This window comes from Vitis vinifera, chromosome 13, assembly GCF_030704535.1.
Source record: "Vitis vinifera cultivar Pinot Noir 40024 chromosome 13, ASM3070453v1".
Classification (NCBI taxonomy): Eukaryota; Viridiplantae; Streptophyta; class Magnoliopsida; order Vitales; family Vitaceae; genus Vitis; species Vitis vinifera.
In genome coordinates, this window is record NC_081817.1 from 9737589 (window position 1) to 9752969 (window position 15381).

General features: G+C 31.1%; 1 protein-coding gene across 3 annotated transcripts; it reads right to left on the reverse strand.

The window, feature by feature from the left end:
* Positions 1–524: 524 nt before the first annotated feature.
* On the reverse strand, positions 525–6325 carry LOC100254093 (uncharacterized). 3 transcript variants are annotated; one of them, XM_059741574.1, is made up of 8 exons: positions 6066–6325; positions 5051–5538; positions 3570–4055; positions 3333–3482; positions 2870–2968; positions 2236–2286; positions 1704–2134; positions 525–1219 (listed from the first exon to the last, which is right to left on the reverse strand). In XM_059741574.1, the coding sequence occupies exons 2-8, from the start codon at positions 5490–5492 to the stop codon at positions 608–610; spliced, it is 2271 nt and encodes a 756-aa protein (XP_059597557.1). In that variant the 5' UTR covers positions 5493–5538; positions 6066–6325; the 3' UTR covers positions 525–607. The 3 variants fall into 3 exon arrangements, with proteins under 3 accessions (XP_059597557.1, XP_010658757.1, XP_010658756.1); XM_010660455.3 differs by having other exon boundaries at positions 5051–5526; positions 6071–6324; XM_010660454.3 differs by having other exon boundaries at positions 5051–5526; positions 6066–6324.
* Positions 6326–15381: the final 9056 nt, after the last annotated feature.

Sequence of the window (15381 nt, forward strand, 5' to 3'; positions counted from 1 at the left end):
GAATACCTTGGACAATGTCATATGTGAGTTTGGTGTTCTATGTTTTTGGGCCATAGATTATTGGCAATGCATTGATGTCACTGGAGTATAGGTGATTAGCAACTTATTACCAGCTTCTAGAAATTACATATTGGAAGATTAGAAAAGTGTACTGTAAAACTGTGGCAGCCTTTCCGGCTTCAAGCAAGCCCGAAGCTATGCTGACAACATATAAGACAATAATAATGACTATTGCTAGCAGCTAGCATGTTTGCTAAATTAAAATTGTATTAGTTTCTCCATAGGACTTGTTAATGGTTCACCGTCTGTCCGGAGGGTTGATTTGGTGGTGCATACTGTCACTTTTCAGGTGGGTAGGGTGAATTGCTGCTAGTTGAGAAAATTCAAACGTCCATCTGGTTTTCTTTAGCATCTACGTGTCCATAAATTTTATAACTAAAAGTTTTAATCACATAATTTCACTACAAACCTCAACATTACAAAATATATGACAATGCATAAAATCGAGGTAATATAGAATCATATAGGTATTAAAATAAAACATATTATTGAACAGACTAATAAAGGACATGCATTATGTTATAACATATTGAAGGGACACAGCTAGCTAGTACCAACGTTGTATATTCCTATCGAAGATGCCTGGCCCATATGTGGAAATGAAAATATTAACAAGGAGGGGAAATTGCAATAATGCGAATAGGGTCACCGGAACACAGGCAAGTAAAATAATCGGGATCATAACCACTTTGGTTGAGCTTTCCTTTAGCAAAACAGCAAGGGCAGCACAGAAGGCTATCATCATGGCTGCAATAGAGATGAAAAGGGCGGAAAGGCCTATTATTAGCTTTGTGGGCAACCGTGTTAGGAATTTGTTTTCTGCATATACTGATGTCAGGATTCCCAGGAACATCAACACTGAAGTAGTAGCAGAAAAGAGTGAGATTGAATCTGATATTATAAAAACTATGAAGAAGGTATCGTCCAAGAATATGGGAGCGCCTTTGTCATTGTTACCCGCAGGAATAGTGAAGGCTGCAGCAAACATAATGGTAACAATGAGAGCAGCTACAAATGTACTAGATGTTGCTATCTCCTTCATCCATTTCTCCCCTTCTTTTACCAAGTCTGCATGCTGCTGAGAGAACACCTCACTGGCCTTTTTTCCATCTGAGTTTGTAAGGTCCTTGAATAGTGGTGGCACAATGCTTTCCACCTCCTATGGTAACATCATGAAAATTTTGAAAAGCATGCTACTAAGATGTAGGTGAATACTTGATTGGTTGTCTAAATTCCAGGAAAAAAAAAAAAAGGGTAGGGGGTTGGAGGTATAAAGACATGAGAAGCTTAGATATTCACCTTAGCTTATTGGGAAAATAATTGTAGGCTACCAACATTAATATTTGTAGAAACCAATTGATTAAATATCAATGAGAAAATTAAAAAGGCTAAATATTTCTTTCTTTTCTCTATTTTCTTTCTCTTACACCCAATGCACACTAATAATAGAAAGAGTTCTCGGAAATTCATAGGAAATAGGGACTAAGGCTTACATGGAACTCGCCATATTAAGGGGTAAGTTTTAGAGTGGTCCTAAAAGGGAATGTGGAGACCACAGATGGGATCTTAGTGTTTCAAATAGAATGTATGGATAGAGAAAATATGTATTATGCTATGAGAGGTGTAGGTGAAAAGAAGCTGACCTTAAACCATTGTAGTTCTCTTTGCATCTGCAGAGCGGCACCTGAAATACCATCAAGCTGTTCCGATGGTGCTAACATCGCAACCAAATGTAGCATGTTATTTCTAAACCTATCCAAAGGAGATATCACTTTCATCTTCTGTGCGTGAGTAAGCCCATGTAAAAGGTTGAAAATCTTTTCCTGACGGTTCAAAATAGCAATAAAAAATATGTTTCTTCCATTAATATCATGGCTCCACGCTAACTCAGGAATAGATTTAATCATCTCAGTGACAAACTCAACATTCCCTCGCTTGACAGCCTGGAAGACTGCTTGGTGCACTTGAAAACCAAGGACGTCAACTTTCATATTTTGTAGTTCAATACAAATGCTCCCAAGAATTTTGATGGCTTGAGCATGCCTCAACTTTTGATCATGTATGTTCTTGATTCCTTGGTCATTGATCCAAATAGACTTAATTAAGATTGAATAAGATTGAGTGGTCAGGAGCAAGGAACCCAAATAAACATTTAATTGAACAATTGTATCATACCAGGAAGTTTTTGTGGATATGAAACCAGCCCATGCATTAATTGACCTAGTCCTGCAATAAAAATTAGAAATATTAGGGGCTTGATATACATGATAAAAATTTCTTAATAATCCTTTATGCTAGTTTATTATAATTTAAGGGAAACCTTAGTAAAGCCACTTATGCTAAATCGTTGTCTCTATTCACAAGGTTTTTAGTGCCTTGTGTCACCACAAATTTGCTCTACACGAATGCACCTTGATATAGCACACTACCCCTTGTTTATCTATGCACAACATCCAAAAGAGTAGGCTTGGGTCAACAATTAACTTAAGCAATTTTTAAAATATGCTTATTCACTTTTATCCTGAAATCTCGCCAAGCAATGACTTTACAAAGATGGCTAATGTTACATAACATGATAATTCAGGGACCTTATCCACAAAAATTTATACCTTCAAGAATAAGACACTCTTTAAACATCTTTGTGAAGGGACTCTTGAAAATTCTTGAAGTAACCTTCAAAAACTATCCAGCTTAGTTTCATGATACTAAATTAGCATGTGGAACATAATTTATAGTTTCATGATACACCATTACAAAGGTGAGATCACAAATACAACTTTAAAATTATCAATTTGTAGTAGCGACATACCTTTTTTAGTATTATTCCTATCATCTCGTCCTTGTGCAATGTCGTCAACAACATTTATTTGAATCCAATCTGAGGCACAATCTACGTTTACAGATATGCCTTACATGAAAGATGTGCAAATCAGTACAATTTACCATGCATGTCCCGAAAATCAAACTAATGAACTAAGATCTTTCTTATGCCATGGTGATGCAGTCATTTAAAATGTTGAAAACTTGATATAAGAAGTTTCTAAATAATATATATATATATTTTATTTTGAGTGGTTGGTTTAGTGTTTATATTTAAGTACTTTATTTTATTATTAGAACTTTCTAGGAGTCTTTATTTTATTTTGTTAAGTGTTAGTATTTATAAATAAAATATTTTTTAATAATTCTATTCAATTATATTGAGAGAATAACAATAGTACTTGTATCCATCTATATCTTTTTCAAGAAAATAAAGTTGAAGATGTACTCACATGAGTAGATCCAACGCTGCCAAAACCAAAGCTGACTTCCACTCTTGAACAAAGAAGGCTTTTGACCCAATACATACAGGGGGGAAACGCCATCCTTATTGAAAGTAACAGCCAAACTTGGGTGCTTCTCGAGGATATGCAAAGCAATATCTGTTGAATTGGAGGGTATGAGAATTATGTAGGGTAAAGATAGATTTCTCATCTCGAAAATGGTTGGAATATTTCATTCTCTCCTACCTAAGAATTTGGTAGCAATACAATAAACAAGAAGCGTTGCACCATTTTTGCCTTCGCCTTTTTTTGGACCTTGCTCCTTTGGTGGAGTGTAATTGTAGAGAAGACGAGTCACTTCTTTTTTGCCTCGGTTACAAGCACGCACAACTGGGAGGATTCCTTCCTTATCTAAAATACTAGTCAATTCCGTGTTCTTTTTAATCATGCACTGCGCTATTTCTTTAAATCCATTCAATGCAGCCAAAGCAAGTGGCGTGCGCCCTTCATTATTCTCTTGTTTTAAGTCCTTTGGACTCAGTTTTTTCACCAACTCCTCTACAACCTTTACATGTCCAGCACGAACTGCGATATGAAGCGCGGTCTCGCCTTTTGGTGAAATTTTTGCGCTCACTGTACCCGGATTTTTGTTAAAGAAGGATTCGATATCGTTCCACCTACCACGGTTCAATGCCTTGATTAAGCCCTGATACTGAGAGAAGTCAACGTTCCCTGCAGGCAGTTTTCTTCTTGTTAATTGCTATCAATCTGTTCAGCATTGTAGAGCGAGAAATTAGTTGACAATCCGGCCAAGAATCTACCCTATTGTTTGTCTAGTACAACTGCTCAGGCCCATCTATGGCCTCAGTTGCATATTCTCAATGGATGAATGGTGGGGGAGCCTGGATACTGCGTGTTGGGCTCTGGGGCTACTGGAAATGAAGCCCAAATGGAAGGAGTTTCTAGGGCAAAGGGTTGGTGGGTAATTTAAATAGACGAAGTCCAAATTCTTCTGAAGATTTTACAAGGTTGAAGAAGTCACTTAGAATCACAAATCAAGAAATCAAATTCAAGGGAGAATGTTGCAAAATTAAGCTTGATTTAGAAACTTTTTAAATATTAAAAGAAGATTTAATCTTTATTTTAATTTCTATATTTAATTAGTCAAATTTTAAAATGTTTCTATATTTCATATATTATCATAATTTTCTTCTTAACGAGTATGTCTAAATAAAAGAAATGTAATATTTGAAAAATAAAAAGCAGTTAAGAAAATGTTTGTGACAATGACACCTAGCCTCATCCACCAAAGCACGAATCCCCACCCAATCTTACCCAAAGTTTTCTCCCTAAGTATCGCGTTTGTATACATATTGTCAAGGTTAATTATGTATAGAGAAATTTGTTGTAGTATGTGGCTCATATTGAGGGAAATGCATATATGGAGAAAAAGAGGCAAATACTAGAGTGGAAAGGAGTGGAATGAGGGGAGAGTAGGTACCGTTCAAGGGTATTTTTTGAATTTTATTACCTGAGCTTTAGTATAAGTACCCTTTTATATAACCCTAATTTCATACATAGTAAAAGTCTTTCTTCCTTATTCATGTGGACATGGACATAGGCGATCCGTCGAACCACGTATTTTTTTTTTTTCCCTAATTTCTCCACATTGCACAAGATCAACAAAATTATTATTTTTGAGTTGAGGAAGAGGGAAGGCAGATTACCAGTTGAGGCTGAGGCAGCAGGTGACCCTTCGACTATGCCACTGACTCTTGGGTCGAAACAGAAGGTTGGTTTGGCCCGTTTCTGCAAAAAGTCCCACACGTAACTTGCACAAGTTTCCCTCCTAATCTGAGAAAGCATCTCCCCACTGCATGAAATTTGAATAGCATGTAAAGCCATGGCATTCTTCTTTTCCCAAACCGAAAATGCTTCTGGATCTCGTGCTTCATCAGGAATGTTGTCTTTCGTCCGGCAAACTTCCCATAGATCTTGACCCACCAAATACCATTTTACACAAGTGCTCCAATTTTTATAGTTGCTTTCAGTAAGAACTTCACGAACTATTGTAGTTGGCACTACAGTTGGGATTATAGCTGGGGTCATACGGGGAAAACCATCACCGCTGTTATTCGGGACTATAGTTGAGGGACCAAATTGCATCATATTTGTGGCAACACCTTCAACTGCCGTACTTGCTCTGCAGCATAAGCTTAAAATTAATTTAAAGATTTTAGAGACAGGATGAGAAGAGAGAAACAATGTGAGACAAATTTTGCATTCGGGACTTCACTCTGCCTCTTGTTCTTCTAACAGTCAAAAGGGCGTGTGACAAATCAAAGAGTAAATGCAGAGGAGGTATTGAATGTTGTTTCTGGGTTAGCATTTCAAAACTGAAAGATGTTACCAAATCATCTAAAAATTACATATTTGTTGAGTTTTAACTATTTTATGACATCAAAGAAGATGTTTAAAGGGAAAGAGATTCCTTGAATCAATAAGCACAAGACGTCATAAAAGACTTAAAAATGACACGGTTTCAATTATTTTGAATTTGTTTGAAAAGTGTTTTAGAGTTTAGAAAATCAAATTTTGAGAACAATATTTTAACGTTTTATAAAATAAAAATATATTTAAAAATTTTAAATATTTCTAACTTATTTTTTATATTTTAAAAATAATTTTTATATATAGGGTTTTATCCGTGATCATACAAAAATTATGGAGAGTAGGACATACCAGACCTTCTCCTAGCTGAGTAACTTCAGCCCTCTGAATGGTGCGGACGGAGAGACCATGGAGCTAATTATGAGCACACAAGGACATATATGGAGAGAGGCTGCGGCTCTAGCAAGTCTGTGTGAATTTGACTGCAAAATATCTTCATTATGTGGGGTAGCGGTTCAAGATTTTTTTAAAATTATTTCAAATTATAAAATTAATTTAATAATCGAAAATAATGCCTAGATAAATGTGATTTTGAAAAGATTAAAAGTTTTCTTTACAAAATAAGATATTGTACAAAATTTAAAAATCATTTTTAGAAGACTTAAAAAAGTGACTTTTGGAATTACATTTCATAAATATATGTTCAAAACATCATTTTCATAAAAAAAAAATGTATACTTTTGGTTTCGAAAAATATTAAAAAAAGAAAAAATATATAAAAAATAATTTTCTCATATTGGTTCATTATAAGAAATATAAAAAAAATATATAATATAATTAAAATCAATTTAAAATTTATATATTTTAAAATTATTTAATTTTTGTAAAAGAGAGAAAAATAAGTTAAATAAGTTTTAAAAAATTATAATAAAAATTTATTGATTTTTAAATTTAGTTTTTATTTTTATTTATTTGTTTATTTATTTTTATATTTTATTTTCTACTTTTTTCTTTCAAAATTTCCGAGAAAAGTACAGTGATGGAAAGAAAGATAAATAATATAAAGTGATTAAAAATTAATGAGAGGAGGAAAAATATCATAAAAAGAATAGTAAATTGGAAGGGACTTTTTCCCTTTGAGAATTCAGGGATAAAATGTGGCAATTCCACAGTCGGACATGATCTTATACAAGTTAAAAAGATTAATATCTTGAGCTGACTCATCAACCTTATCACACTTTCGATAGCCGGTATGTTTTTCTAATATTATAATAAAAAGCTTAAAATGGTGTCATGATATTCAACGTACAGGTATTTATAATAATAATAATAAAAATCTTCTACTTTACAAGCAGTTCAACTAGCTCAATCATTGGGCCCTCAGGATGGTGAACAGAGGGAACATGGAGCACATGAGGACAAATGTTAATTAAAGCAGTTGATCAGCTGTCATTTTCCTGTAAGAAACATAATTATTGATGGAGAAGGGTAAAGGGAAACTGTGTGTCGGAATCCAACTTTATGAAATGTGAAAATCAGCTTTTTAATGTCAAAAATTATATTTTTTTATATATTATAAGTCGATTGTATTTTTTATATCAAGATCACCATTTTTTCTTTTTTTCTTTTTTTTTTTTTTCCTTCCTGTGCCCACCCCCACCATCCGCCTATCCCTCCCTCCCCACCTCCCCAATGAAATCAACCGACGTGAATATTTTTCTAACTATATTCAAATACCAATGATTAAGGGGGTAAGTAAAACGGAAGTTAAAAAGAATAAAAAAAAAAAGAAGGATGTAAATCAATCAAGATTGATTATACGATCCAATAATTTGATTTGAGAATTTTTAAAATTGATTTTATCGATTATATTTGTAGTTTTCTTATCTCCTTAAGTGTTAAAAGTCTAAATGAACTAACTTCTAACCAATCATTCAAACTAAATCAAATCAACTTCGATTAAGCTTGGTTTAATTTAGTTGGATTTTGCAATCCCCGAAAGGTTAGTAAATGGGGAATATGATAGCCTCTTTTTGTCCTTTTATAAGCTAGAAAAATACAGTGATTAAAAGAAAGATAAATAGAAAAAAATGGTTAAAAATTAATGAGACAGGAGGAGGAAAAATATCAGAAGAAGAATAGTTAATTGGGAGGGGCTTTGGACCATGCATAGTTCCACACTTGAAGGACATGATCTTATATAAGTTAAAAAGATCAATATCATAAGCTGACTCATCGACCTTATCCTTTCCCTCTATCACACTTTCAATGGCCTATACATTCTGTTGATATTATAACAAAAAGCTTAAAATGGTGTTAAAATGGTGTCATGGTTTCAACGTCAAGATGTTTATGAGTTGATCACATCATGAACAGAGGTAAATAAATATATATATATATATATATATATATATATATATATATATAAATATGTATTGTTTTAATGAAATTTTCAATATTTTCTTTACATTTATGTTCTTCTCAAGCCATTATGGCCTATGAGGAGACTTCTTCCACCGTGATTCATGGTTGAATTTCTCTTTGTGTAGAGAAAATATTGCATCTTAAAAGAGGATATTAATAACATTGAATTATTAGGTTGTATTATCTTTCGATTATAAGATTTAGATTTCTCAAACTTTTTCAAAGAATAAAAGTTTTGTACGAATATAATATGATAAGGCATATTTGAAGTTATTGGGTTCATTGAATATTTACCTTGAGGTTTAAATCAAACGTGACTGATTTGATTATTTATTTATGAAAAAAAAATCTCTCCAAGTCTTCTAGGATAAGGATATGTATCCTTATTAGGCTCATTGAATACATATCTAGAGGGTTTGATTCAATGGTAATTGATTCAGTTAGATATTGGTATGAGTTAGGGTTTTCACTTTTTGAAAATCAAATGTGAAAGAACGTGAATATTTTTAGAAAATTAAGATCTTATTTCAGCTAAGATCTAAATTTAGAAGCATAATGATTTAGGACACTTAGTTTGCTTTTATTTATTGTGTAGATCATTCCATTAGTTTCCAAGTTTTTTTTTTTTTTTTTAAGTTAGCTAACTTCTTTTAAGTTTCAACAATAATTCATTTGTTTAAGATGGAAAATTGAATTATCAAAGGCCCAACTCCCAATGAGATTATATCTATAATTGATTTTTCCTCATCATACTTTTTATTTGGGAAACAAAAACCTACAACCTTAATTTACCAAAATCATGTTTTGATTTAAAAAATATAAATAATGAAAAATTAGTAAAGATTAATGGGAGGGGAGGGAAAAAATAGCATAAAAGAATAGTAAGGGAGTGCTTTTAGCTATAATCCCTCCTAAAATTAAGGAACAAATGTTTTTAATGATTTAAAAGGCAACATCCAATCACAAAAAAGTTGGGTATTTTGTCTTTAGTGGAAAAGTGAAATAGCAATGAAGATGCCACTAGGATGCATTATTGGGAAAATGACTAGGAATTTTGTATTTTTATCTAAATCAACTTTCAATTGGTCTAATAAGATAAGGTGGAAATACACTATAAAGAAAAAGATGTATGATGACTTTTAAACCGAGTCACCATAAACATACAGTATTACTACAACATAGCATCATCTAATCAATAGAGAGTACTAATTGTTGATATATTTGAAAGTAACAACAAAGTAGATAAATTGTGATGCATTTGAAAGTGATACCATAAGAATATTAGTGGCAAAGTATTTAGAAGTGACACCATATATTTCTAGAGATATATTTTACTATTAAGTTGTACAAGATATATATATGATGTCACTTTAAATGCATCATTTTTTAGTTATGGTATCATATCATTGTAAATAATCATAAAAGATATGGTCGCTATTGGCTTATTAACCTATATATTTTTGTAATGCTTATGGATTAATATGTAAGATTAACTTGTGTATATTTTATCCATAAATATAATAATCATATTATATTTAAGTTATATTTTTTTTAATACTTATAGATTAACCTGTAATACATTGTATTGTCTAATAATATTTATACACCAAATGTTCATAAAAAAATAGTGCATCCAACACATTAAACTCACCAAAACTAAAAGAAAAGAGTGAATTCATATTTAAACATGATTTATAAATGTTAAACATCTCAAGATTCATGTATACTTGCATTTCTTATGCATAAAACTGACTAACTATAAAGTGATACAAAAGTCGTATCCGAAAACCCAAAATTTTCACTTTCAATTAAAGTAGCATTTATGTCTTACAATGTATAACATAAAAGTCACATCTAAAAGCCCAAAATCTTATTTCTTCATTCTACTTTCTTTTTATTCTACATACCATCCTCCTAAGAGCGTATACCTATATTTTATAGTTTAATGAGTTTTAAAGTTTTTACTGAAAATAAAGATTAATTAATGTTATCATAAAGGAACAAATCTAAGTCCTGTTTTTTCCTATTTTGATATAGAAACATTGTGCAAAGAATAAGAAATGCCTATGAAAAATTCATGTAGTGGCTAAGGGACTTGTCATGGATGATCGTGATGCATCAACATGATTGATGATTGATGATTGATGATTAGTTGTAACACAATAGTCGTCCTCCTCTAATTTTGTCGAATTTACTTGAGAATTTTCTTTATTATTATTGTCAAAATGAAATCAAATAAGAAAATAACATTAATATTTACAATAATTGGAAGCATGAAACTATGTAGAATTCATTAAATGAATAAAACCTTTTGATGTAATAATTTTAGAATAAATAATTATCTCTTTAATGAACCTCATAACAAAGTAGTCTCATTTAAACCCCTCTTCTTGTTCGGGACACTAATTGATCAATTATAAAATAAATAACATTAGTACTCTTATATATAAATGATGTAGATCCATAACTTGAATATGTAAAGCAAAATTTTGAATGTCACCTGCACTAATTGTCAAGATGATTCCCTGTTAGATGTTTTCTTTCCAAAGATTCTAAGAGCCCTATGTAAAGAAGTTCAATGAGTATTTTTAAAAAATAGGTAAATGTTATATGTTTTTTAATATATACAAATAATAAAAAATTGTATTTGAGATGAATGTAATATATATATATTTTTTTAATATTACTATGAAAAATAATAGGAAGAGCTTACATGCTTACAATATCCTTCAAGTCATTGAAGTCATTACATGGTTTGTGATTATTAAGATAATAAACTATTATTTTCCTTGGTTCAATCACTATCAAGACTCAATCAAAGCTAAAACATTAAAAACAAAAGTATCATCTAGTTAGAAACATAAATCAAACATAAAACATCAAATTAAAGTGCAATATTCATGACTTAATTGGGGTTGTAGGGCATAAGAAAATATTCGACATCATGACACCCTAGGAAGTGCTTTTGATAATTGTGCTATGTTATTTGTTTCAGGAGTAGTGAATCTTGCTCGTGATATTGTAAAAGGATTAAAAAAATACAAATTGTGATTCTTTGTTGGCAACATGTAGTTGATCATACATCTACTTATTATCAAAACACTAAAAGAAAGTTGTCATTAGTTTCATCCCTTACAACATGGACAACTCATATTAAAAAAATAAAATAAAGGCAAATGAAAATGAAAGGTGCACACCATAAATAGAAGGAGATATAGCTTGATGACATCTCTAAAGATGAAGTAGTGTATTCACAATCCTCTATAGATATATACGTTCGAAATTCAACGACAAATAGTGAAGTGGGGAGTTGTATTAGGTATGTTTTCTCATTACTAAGACAACTATTCACAAAATTTTTGAAAATTTTTAATGGTTGAATAATTTTGAGGCTTAGATTGTTGAATATCTGGTGTCTTGACCATCTTTTTCTTTCCTTTATCCAATACCTATGAAAGGGAAGGAATTTCAGTAAGATATACTCCTAAACAATAAAATACCAAGTTACAATCAAATTTACTATAAGAATAAAATGACATACACGAGGATGTTCATTTTCAAGTATGACAAGGTTTGTTGGCCAATTAAGTTCAAAGCCAATTGAATCTCCAACATTGATAATATCATATGGATTTGGAAGTGGGAGTGCATCATCTGGCTTGTGTGCAACATTTATTACAACCAACCTATTTGATTCTTTTTCTTTTATTAGAGTACCTTTTGCATTAGCGATACTAGTAAGGAAATCTTAACGATTTACAATACTTAAATAGTCCATCCATGTAGAGAATCAAACACTAGTTGGGCTCCCATAATGGTTATTACTCATCCCCTGGATGAGAGCAAGACTAATATATTACATTCATGTGATCAAGTGTGCTAATATATATATATATATATATATATCACTACAAGAAAAAGGGTCATTGTTGACATATATTATCTTTACTCAAAGTAGTATATGTCAATATTTTTTATTTAAATGGACAACTATGACATATAAAACTTAGTTAAAAGGAATAATGATATATATGAATTCTAGTGATTATTCCATGACTTATGATGATGCAACCTTGACAGAGAATTTATAGGTCAATATAAAATTAATATATTTGTATGTCAAGGTAGCTAAATAAAGGCAATAATGACATATATGGAATTTGCTAAAAAAATTTTTAATTTATAGTAATACAATCTTGATAGAAAAATTATAAGTCAATATATATGGTTAAAATATTCTTATGTCAAGGTTGGTAAAAGCTATCTTGACAAATAATTTATAAGTCAATGTAATTTCATTTATAAATCTATCAAGGTTATATTAGTAAATATTGAAAATCTCACTTCTCATTTTTTTTTCTTTCAATTCTTTTGTTTTTCTTTTAATTCTATCTAGACCCATTCCCATCTAGAAGCAACTTGAAAGAAAATCCTAATAGGCCACCATTAAAAATTTTGTGAAAAGTACAAATAGTTTTTATGAAAATTTATTGGATTAGATATTTATTCTCCATGCAAATATATATCCTTTATAGGGTTTAAATTTTTGTTTTTGTTTTGTTTTTTTTGTTTTTTTTTTTTTTTGCATTTTTGAAGACATTTATTAAATGATGTAACATGACTTCCTGTTCAAATTTGGAATTTGTGGAAATCTGATATAAATATATTTTATGACATTTATTAAATGGTGTAACATGACTTCCTATTCAATTATCCAATTATCCCATAAGGCATTTGTATAATGATCAGAAATAAGATAATTCTACATTGAACATGGTAACTACAAACTACAGTGGATACAACACAAACGAAGGATAAGATATCCTTTTACAAAGCTGGAATTTGTTTTTTTCAGGTTACTTCCTTTTCATTGTTTTCTGTAACTAATAACTCTGTAAAATTTGTTTTATGCAGTACATTCCTGGAACAAAGATGGTGTTCCCTGGACTAAAGAAGCCTCAGGAACGGGCTGACTTGATTGCATATTTGAAGCAAGCCATTGCTTAATTTGAAACTAAACGTTTGAAGAGAGTTCATTTTGTAGTTGCTAGATGTACCGAAACCAGATGGCAATACCATTCTTTTCCAAATAAAATAGACTTATGTTGGTAGGTCTAGCATAATGAGAGTTTGTAGTTATTGCTACTTTTGCTAAGAGATTGCCTTGGAAAACATTCAATTGGATTTAGTTACCTATTTGTGACTATCTGATGAATATTTGGTGAAACATCAATTTACTACTATGAATGCCTAGGCTAGTCTTTATATGATTAGCAATACCAGAAGACTGGTTTATGGTTAAGTTCCTTTTTCTTTGTTTCTTTCTTTGGTTCATTTTTTTTAACCCAAGCTGATGACATAAGAGGTTGCGGTTGATGCTGTTGGCATGAGGAGAGAGCATCATTGTCTTTTAGCTATGTTGGAAACAGTATGAAATAACATTTGCAAGGAGGTAGTCATCTCATATGAAAACCAATTAAGTGTCTAGACATTCATATTCTATTCATTGTAGGGTTTAACCATTTAGAGGTACACCTTTGTGTTTGATCTATTCCATGCAACATGCTTATCTCCATCTTGAGTATTACTCATACTGAAGTTTATACCAGTGTTCAACCATCACCGATCTTATCAAGGGGGTTGTTTAGCAAGTGTCTTATCAAAGGGTTTCAATTTTGAACTCTCAGTGATTAAGTGTATTTAGTTCAAATATCGAATGAGGCAAGTGAAATTTAAAGAAAAGACACTTTAAATAATGTGTTTTTGAGCAAACCCATATCAATTTATGATGATAATTGAAATGAAATGAAATGAAAGTTGGTTTAATATTTGTGGGTTTCACTTGATTTTAAAGTAGTTATCAACACATGTAAGGGGGATTAATAAATTTATTTTATTTTGTTTATATAAATATTAATATTAATAATTGTTTATCAAATTTAAATAATATTAAAAATATCAAATCCTTAATAATTATACCTAGTCAATGAAATATAAATATGTCAAATTAAATTCTAAACTCTTACACTTTTTTTTTTTTTTTTAAAGATGAAGTTGTAATCCCTTCAAAACAAAATTTTAGAATGAGAATAATTTTTAAAAATATATAATAATAATTTTATTTAATTATTGGTTTTTGCATTCCTTAGAGTAGGAACATTACTCCCACACATTAAGTAAACACATCCTTGGATGTCATTTTGTATGAGAAAGGGCATTTGAGATTGTAAAATCATCCAATTAAACCCTAGACATGCATTTATTTTATTCATCATCCTTTCATCTCACATAGTTTTTTTTTGTTTTGTAGTTACCATGTTCAATATATTACATACATAGAAACTAACGTACCAAATCCCAATGATTTTGTTTGCCTATTGACATTGATCTTGCAAATAAATGCATGGAAATCTTTAGACAGTCTCTACACTATGATGCATTCTAATAAAATAAAAATTTAGTAAATAACTTTATAGAATTATGCATACAAGCATTTGAGTAAATATATTTATATCATGTTCAAGGGTTGCTTGTGTTTTTAGGCTCAGGAGTGACATCAGGACCACTGTTTTTGCAGGGTATCTTTTGGTGGGGGGAGAGAGATGGATTATGGATGAGTAGGATGAAGCAGGAGGTGGTGGAAAGGGAAAACCAAATTTGGAAAGTAGCGTTCACGTCCCCTGGACAAGTGACATCATGCCACATGCCACAAAAAATACAAGCATAAAATAGTGAAAGCCAGATGATTTTCCTCATGTGCGATGGCATCATTGTACAGGTTCCTGATTTGGATGGGAAATGTGGTGGAAATGGAATTTTACCATCAAAAAAACAATTTCCTTTCAAAAAACAATTCCCCTTGTCAGACTAAAGTCTTTGCTCATGTTTCTTCTTTCTACTCTTATACATTTTCATTGGGAATCAATCAGCTTCCTCGTGCATCTATGCAAACTACACCAAACCCCCCCCTTTTTTTTTTCGAAGTATCTTTTTTTGTGTCAATATTCATACTGTCCCATGCAATGATTCTCCTTCCACCCATCCAACCCTTAGCCCATTCCTGTTTATAATCAATTTGACTTTCAAAATCACATAATCCAATGTTTCAAAATGTAGGAATGAAAAATTAGTTCCTTATTCTAAATATAATAATTTTTTCTGATAAACTAAAAATAAAAAGAATATTAAAAAAGAAATTTAAATTTTAAATTAAAAATCAATTTTCCCTCTTAAATTGCTTCTA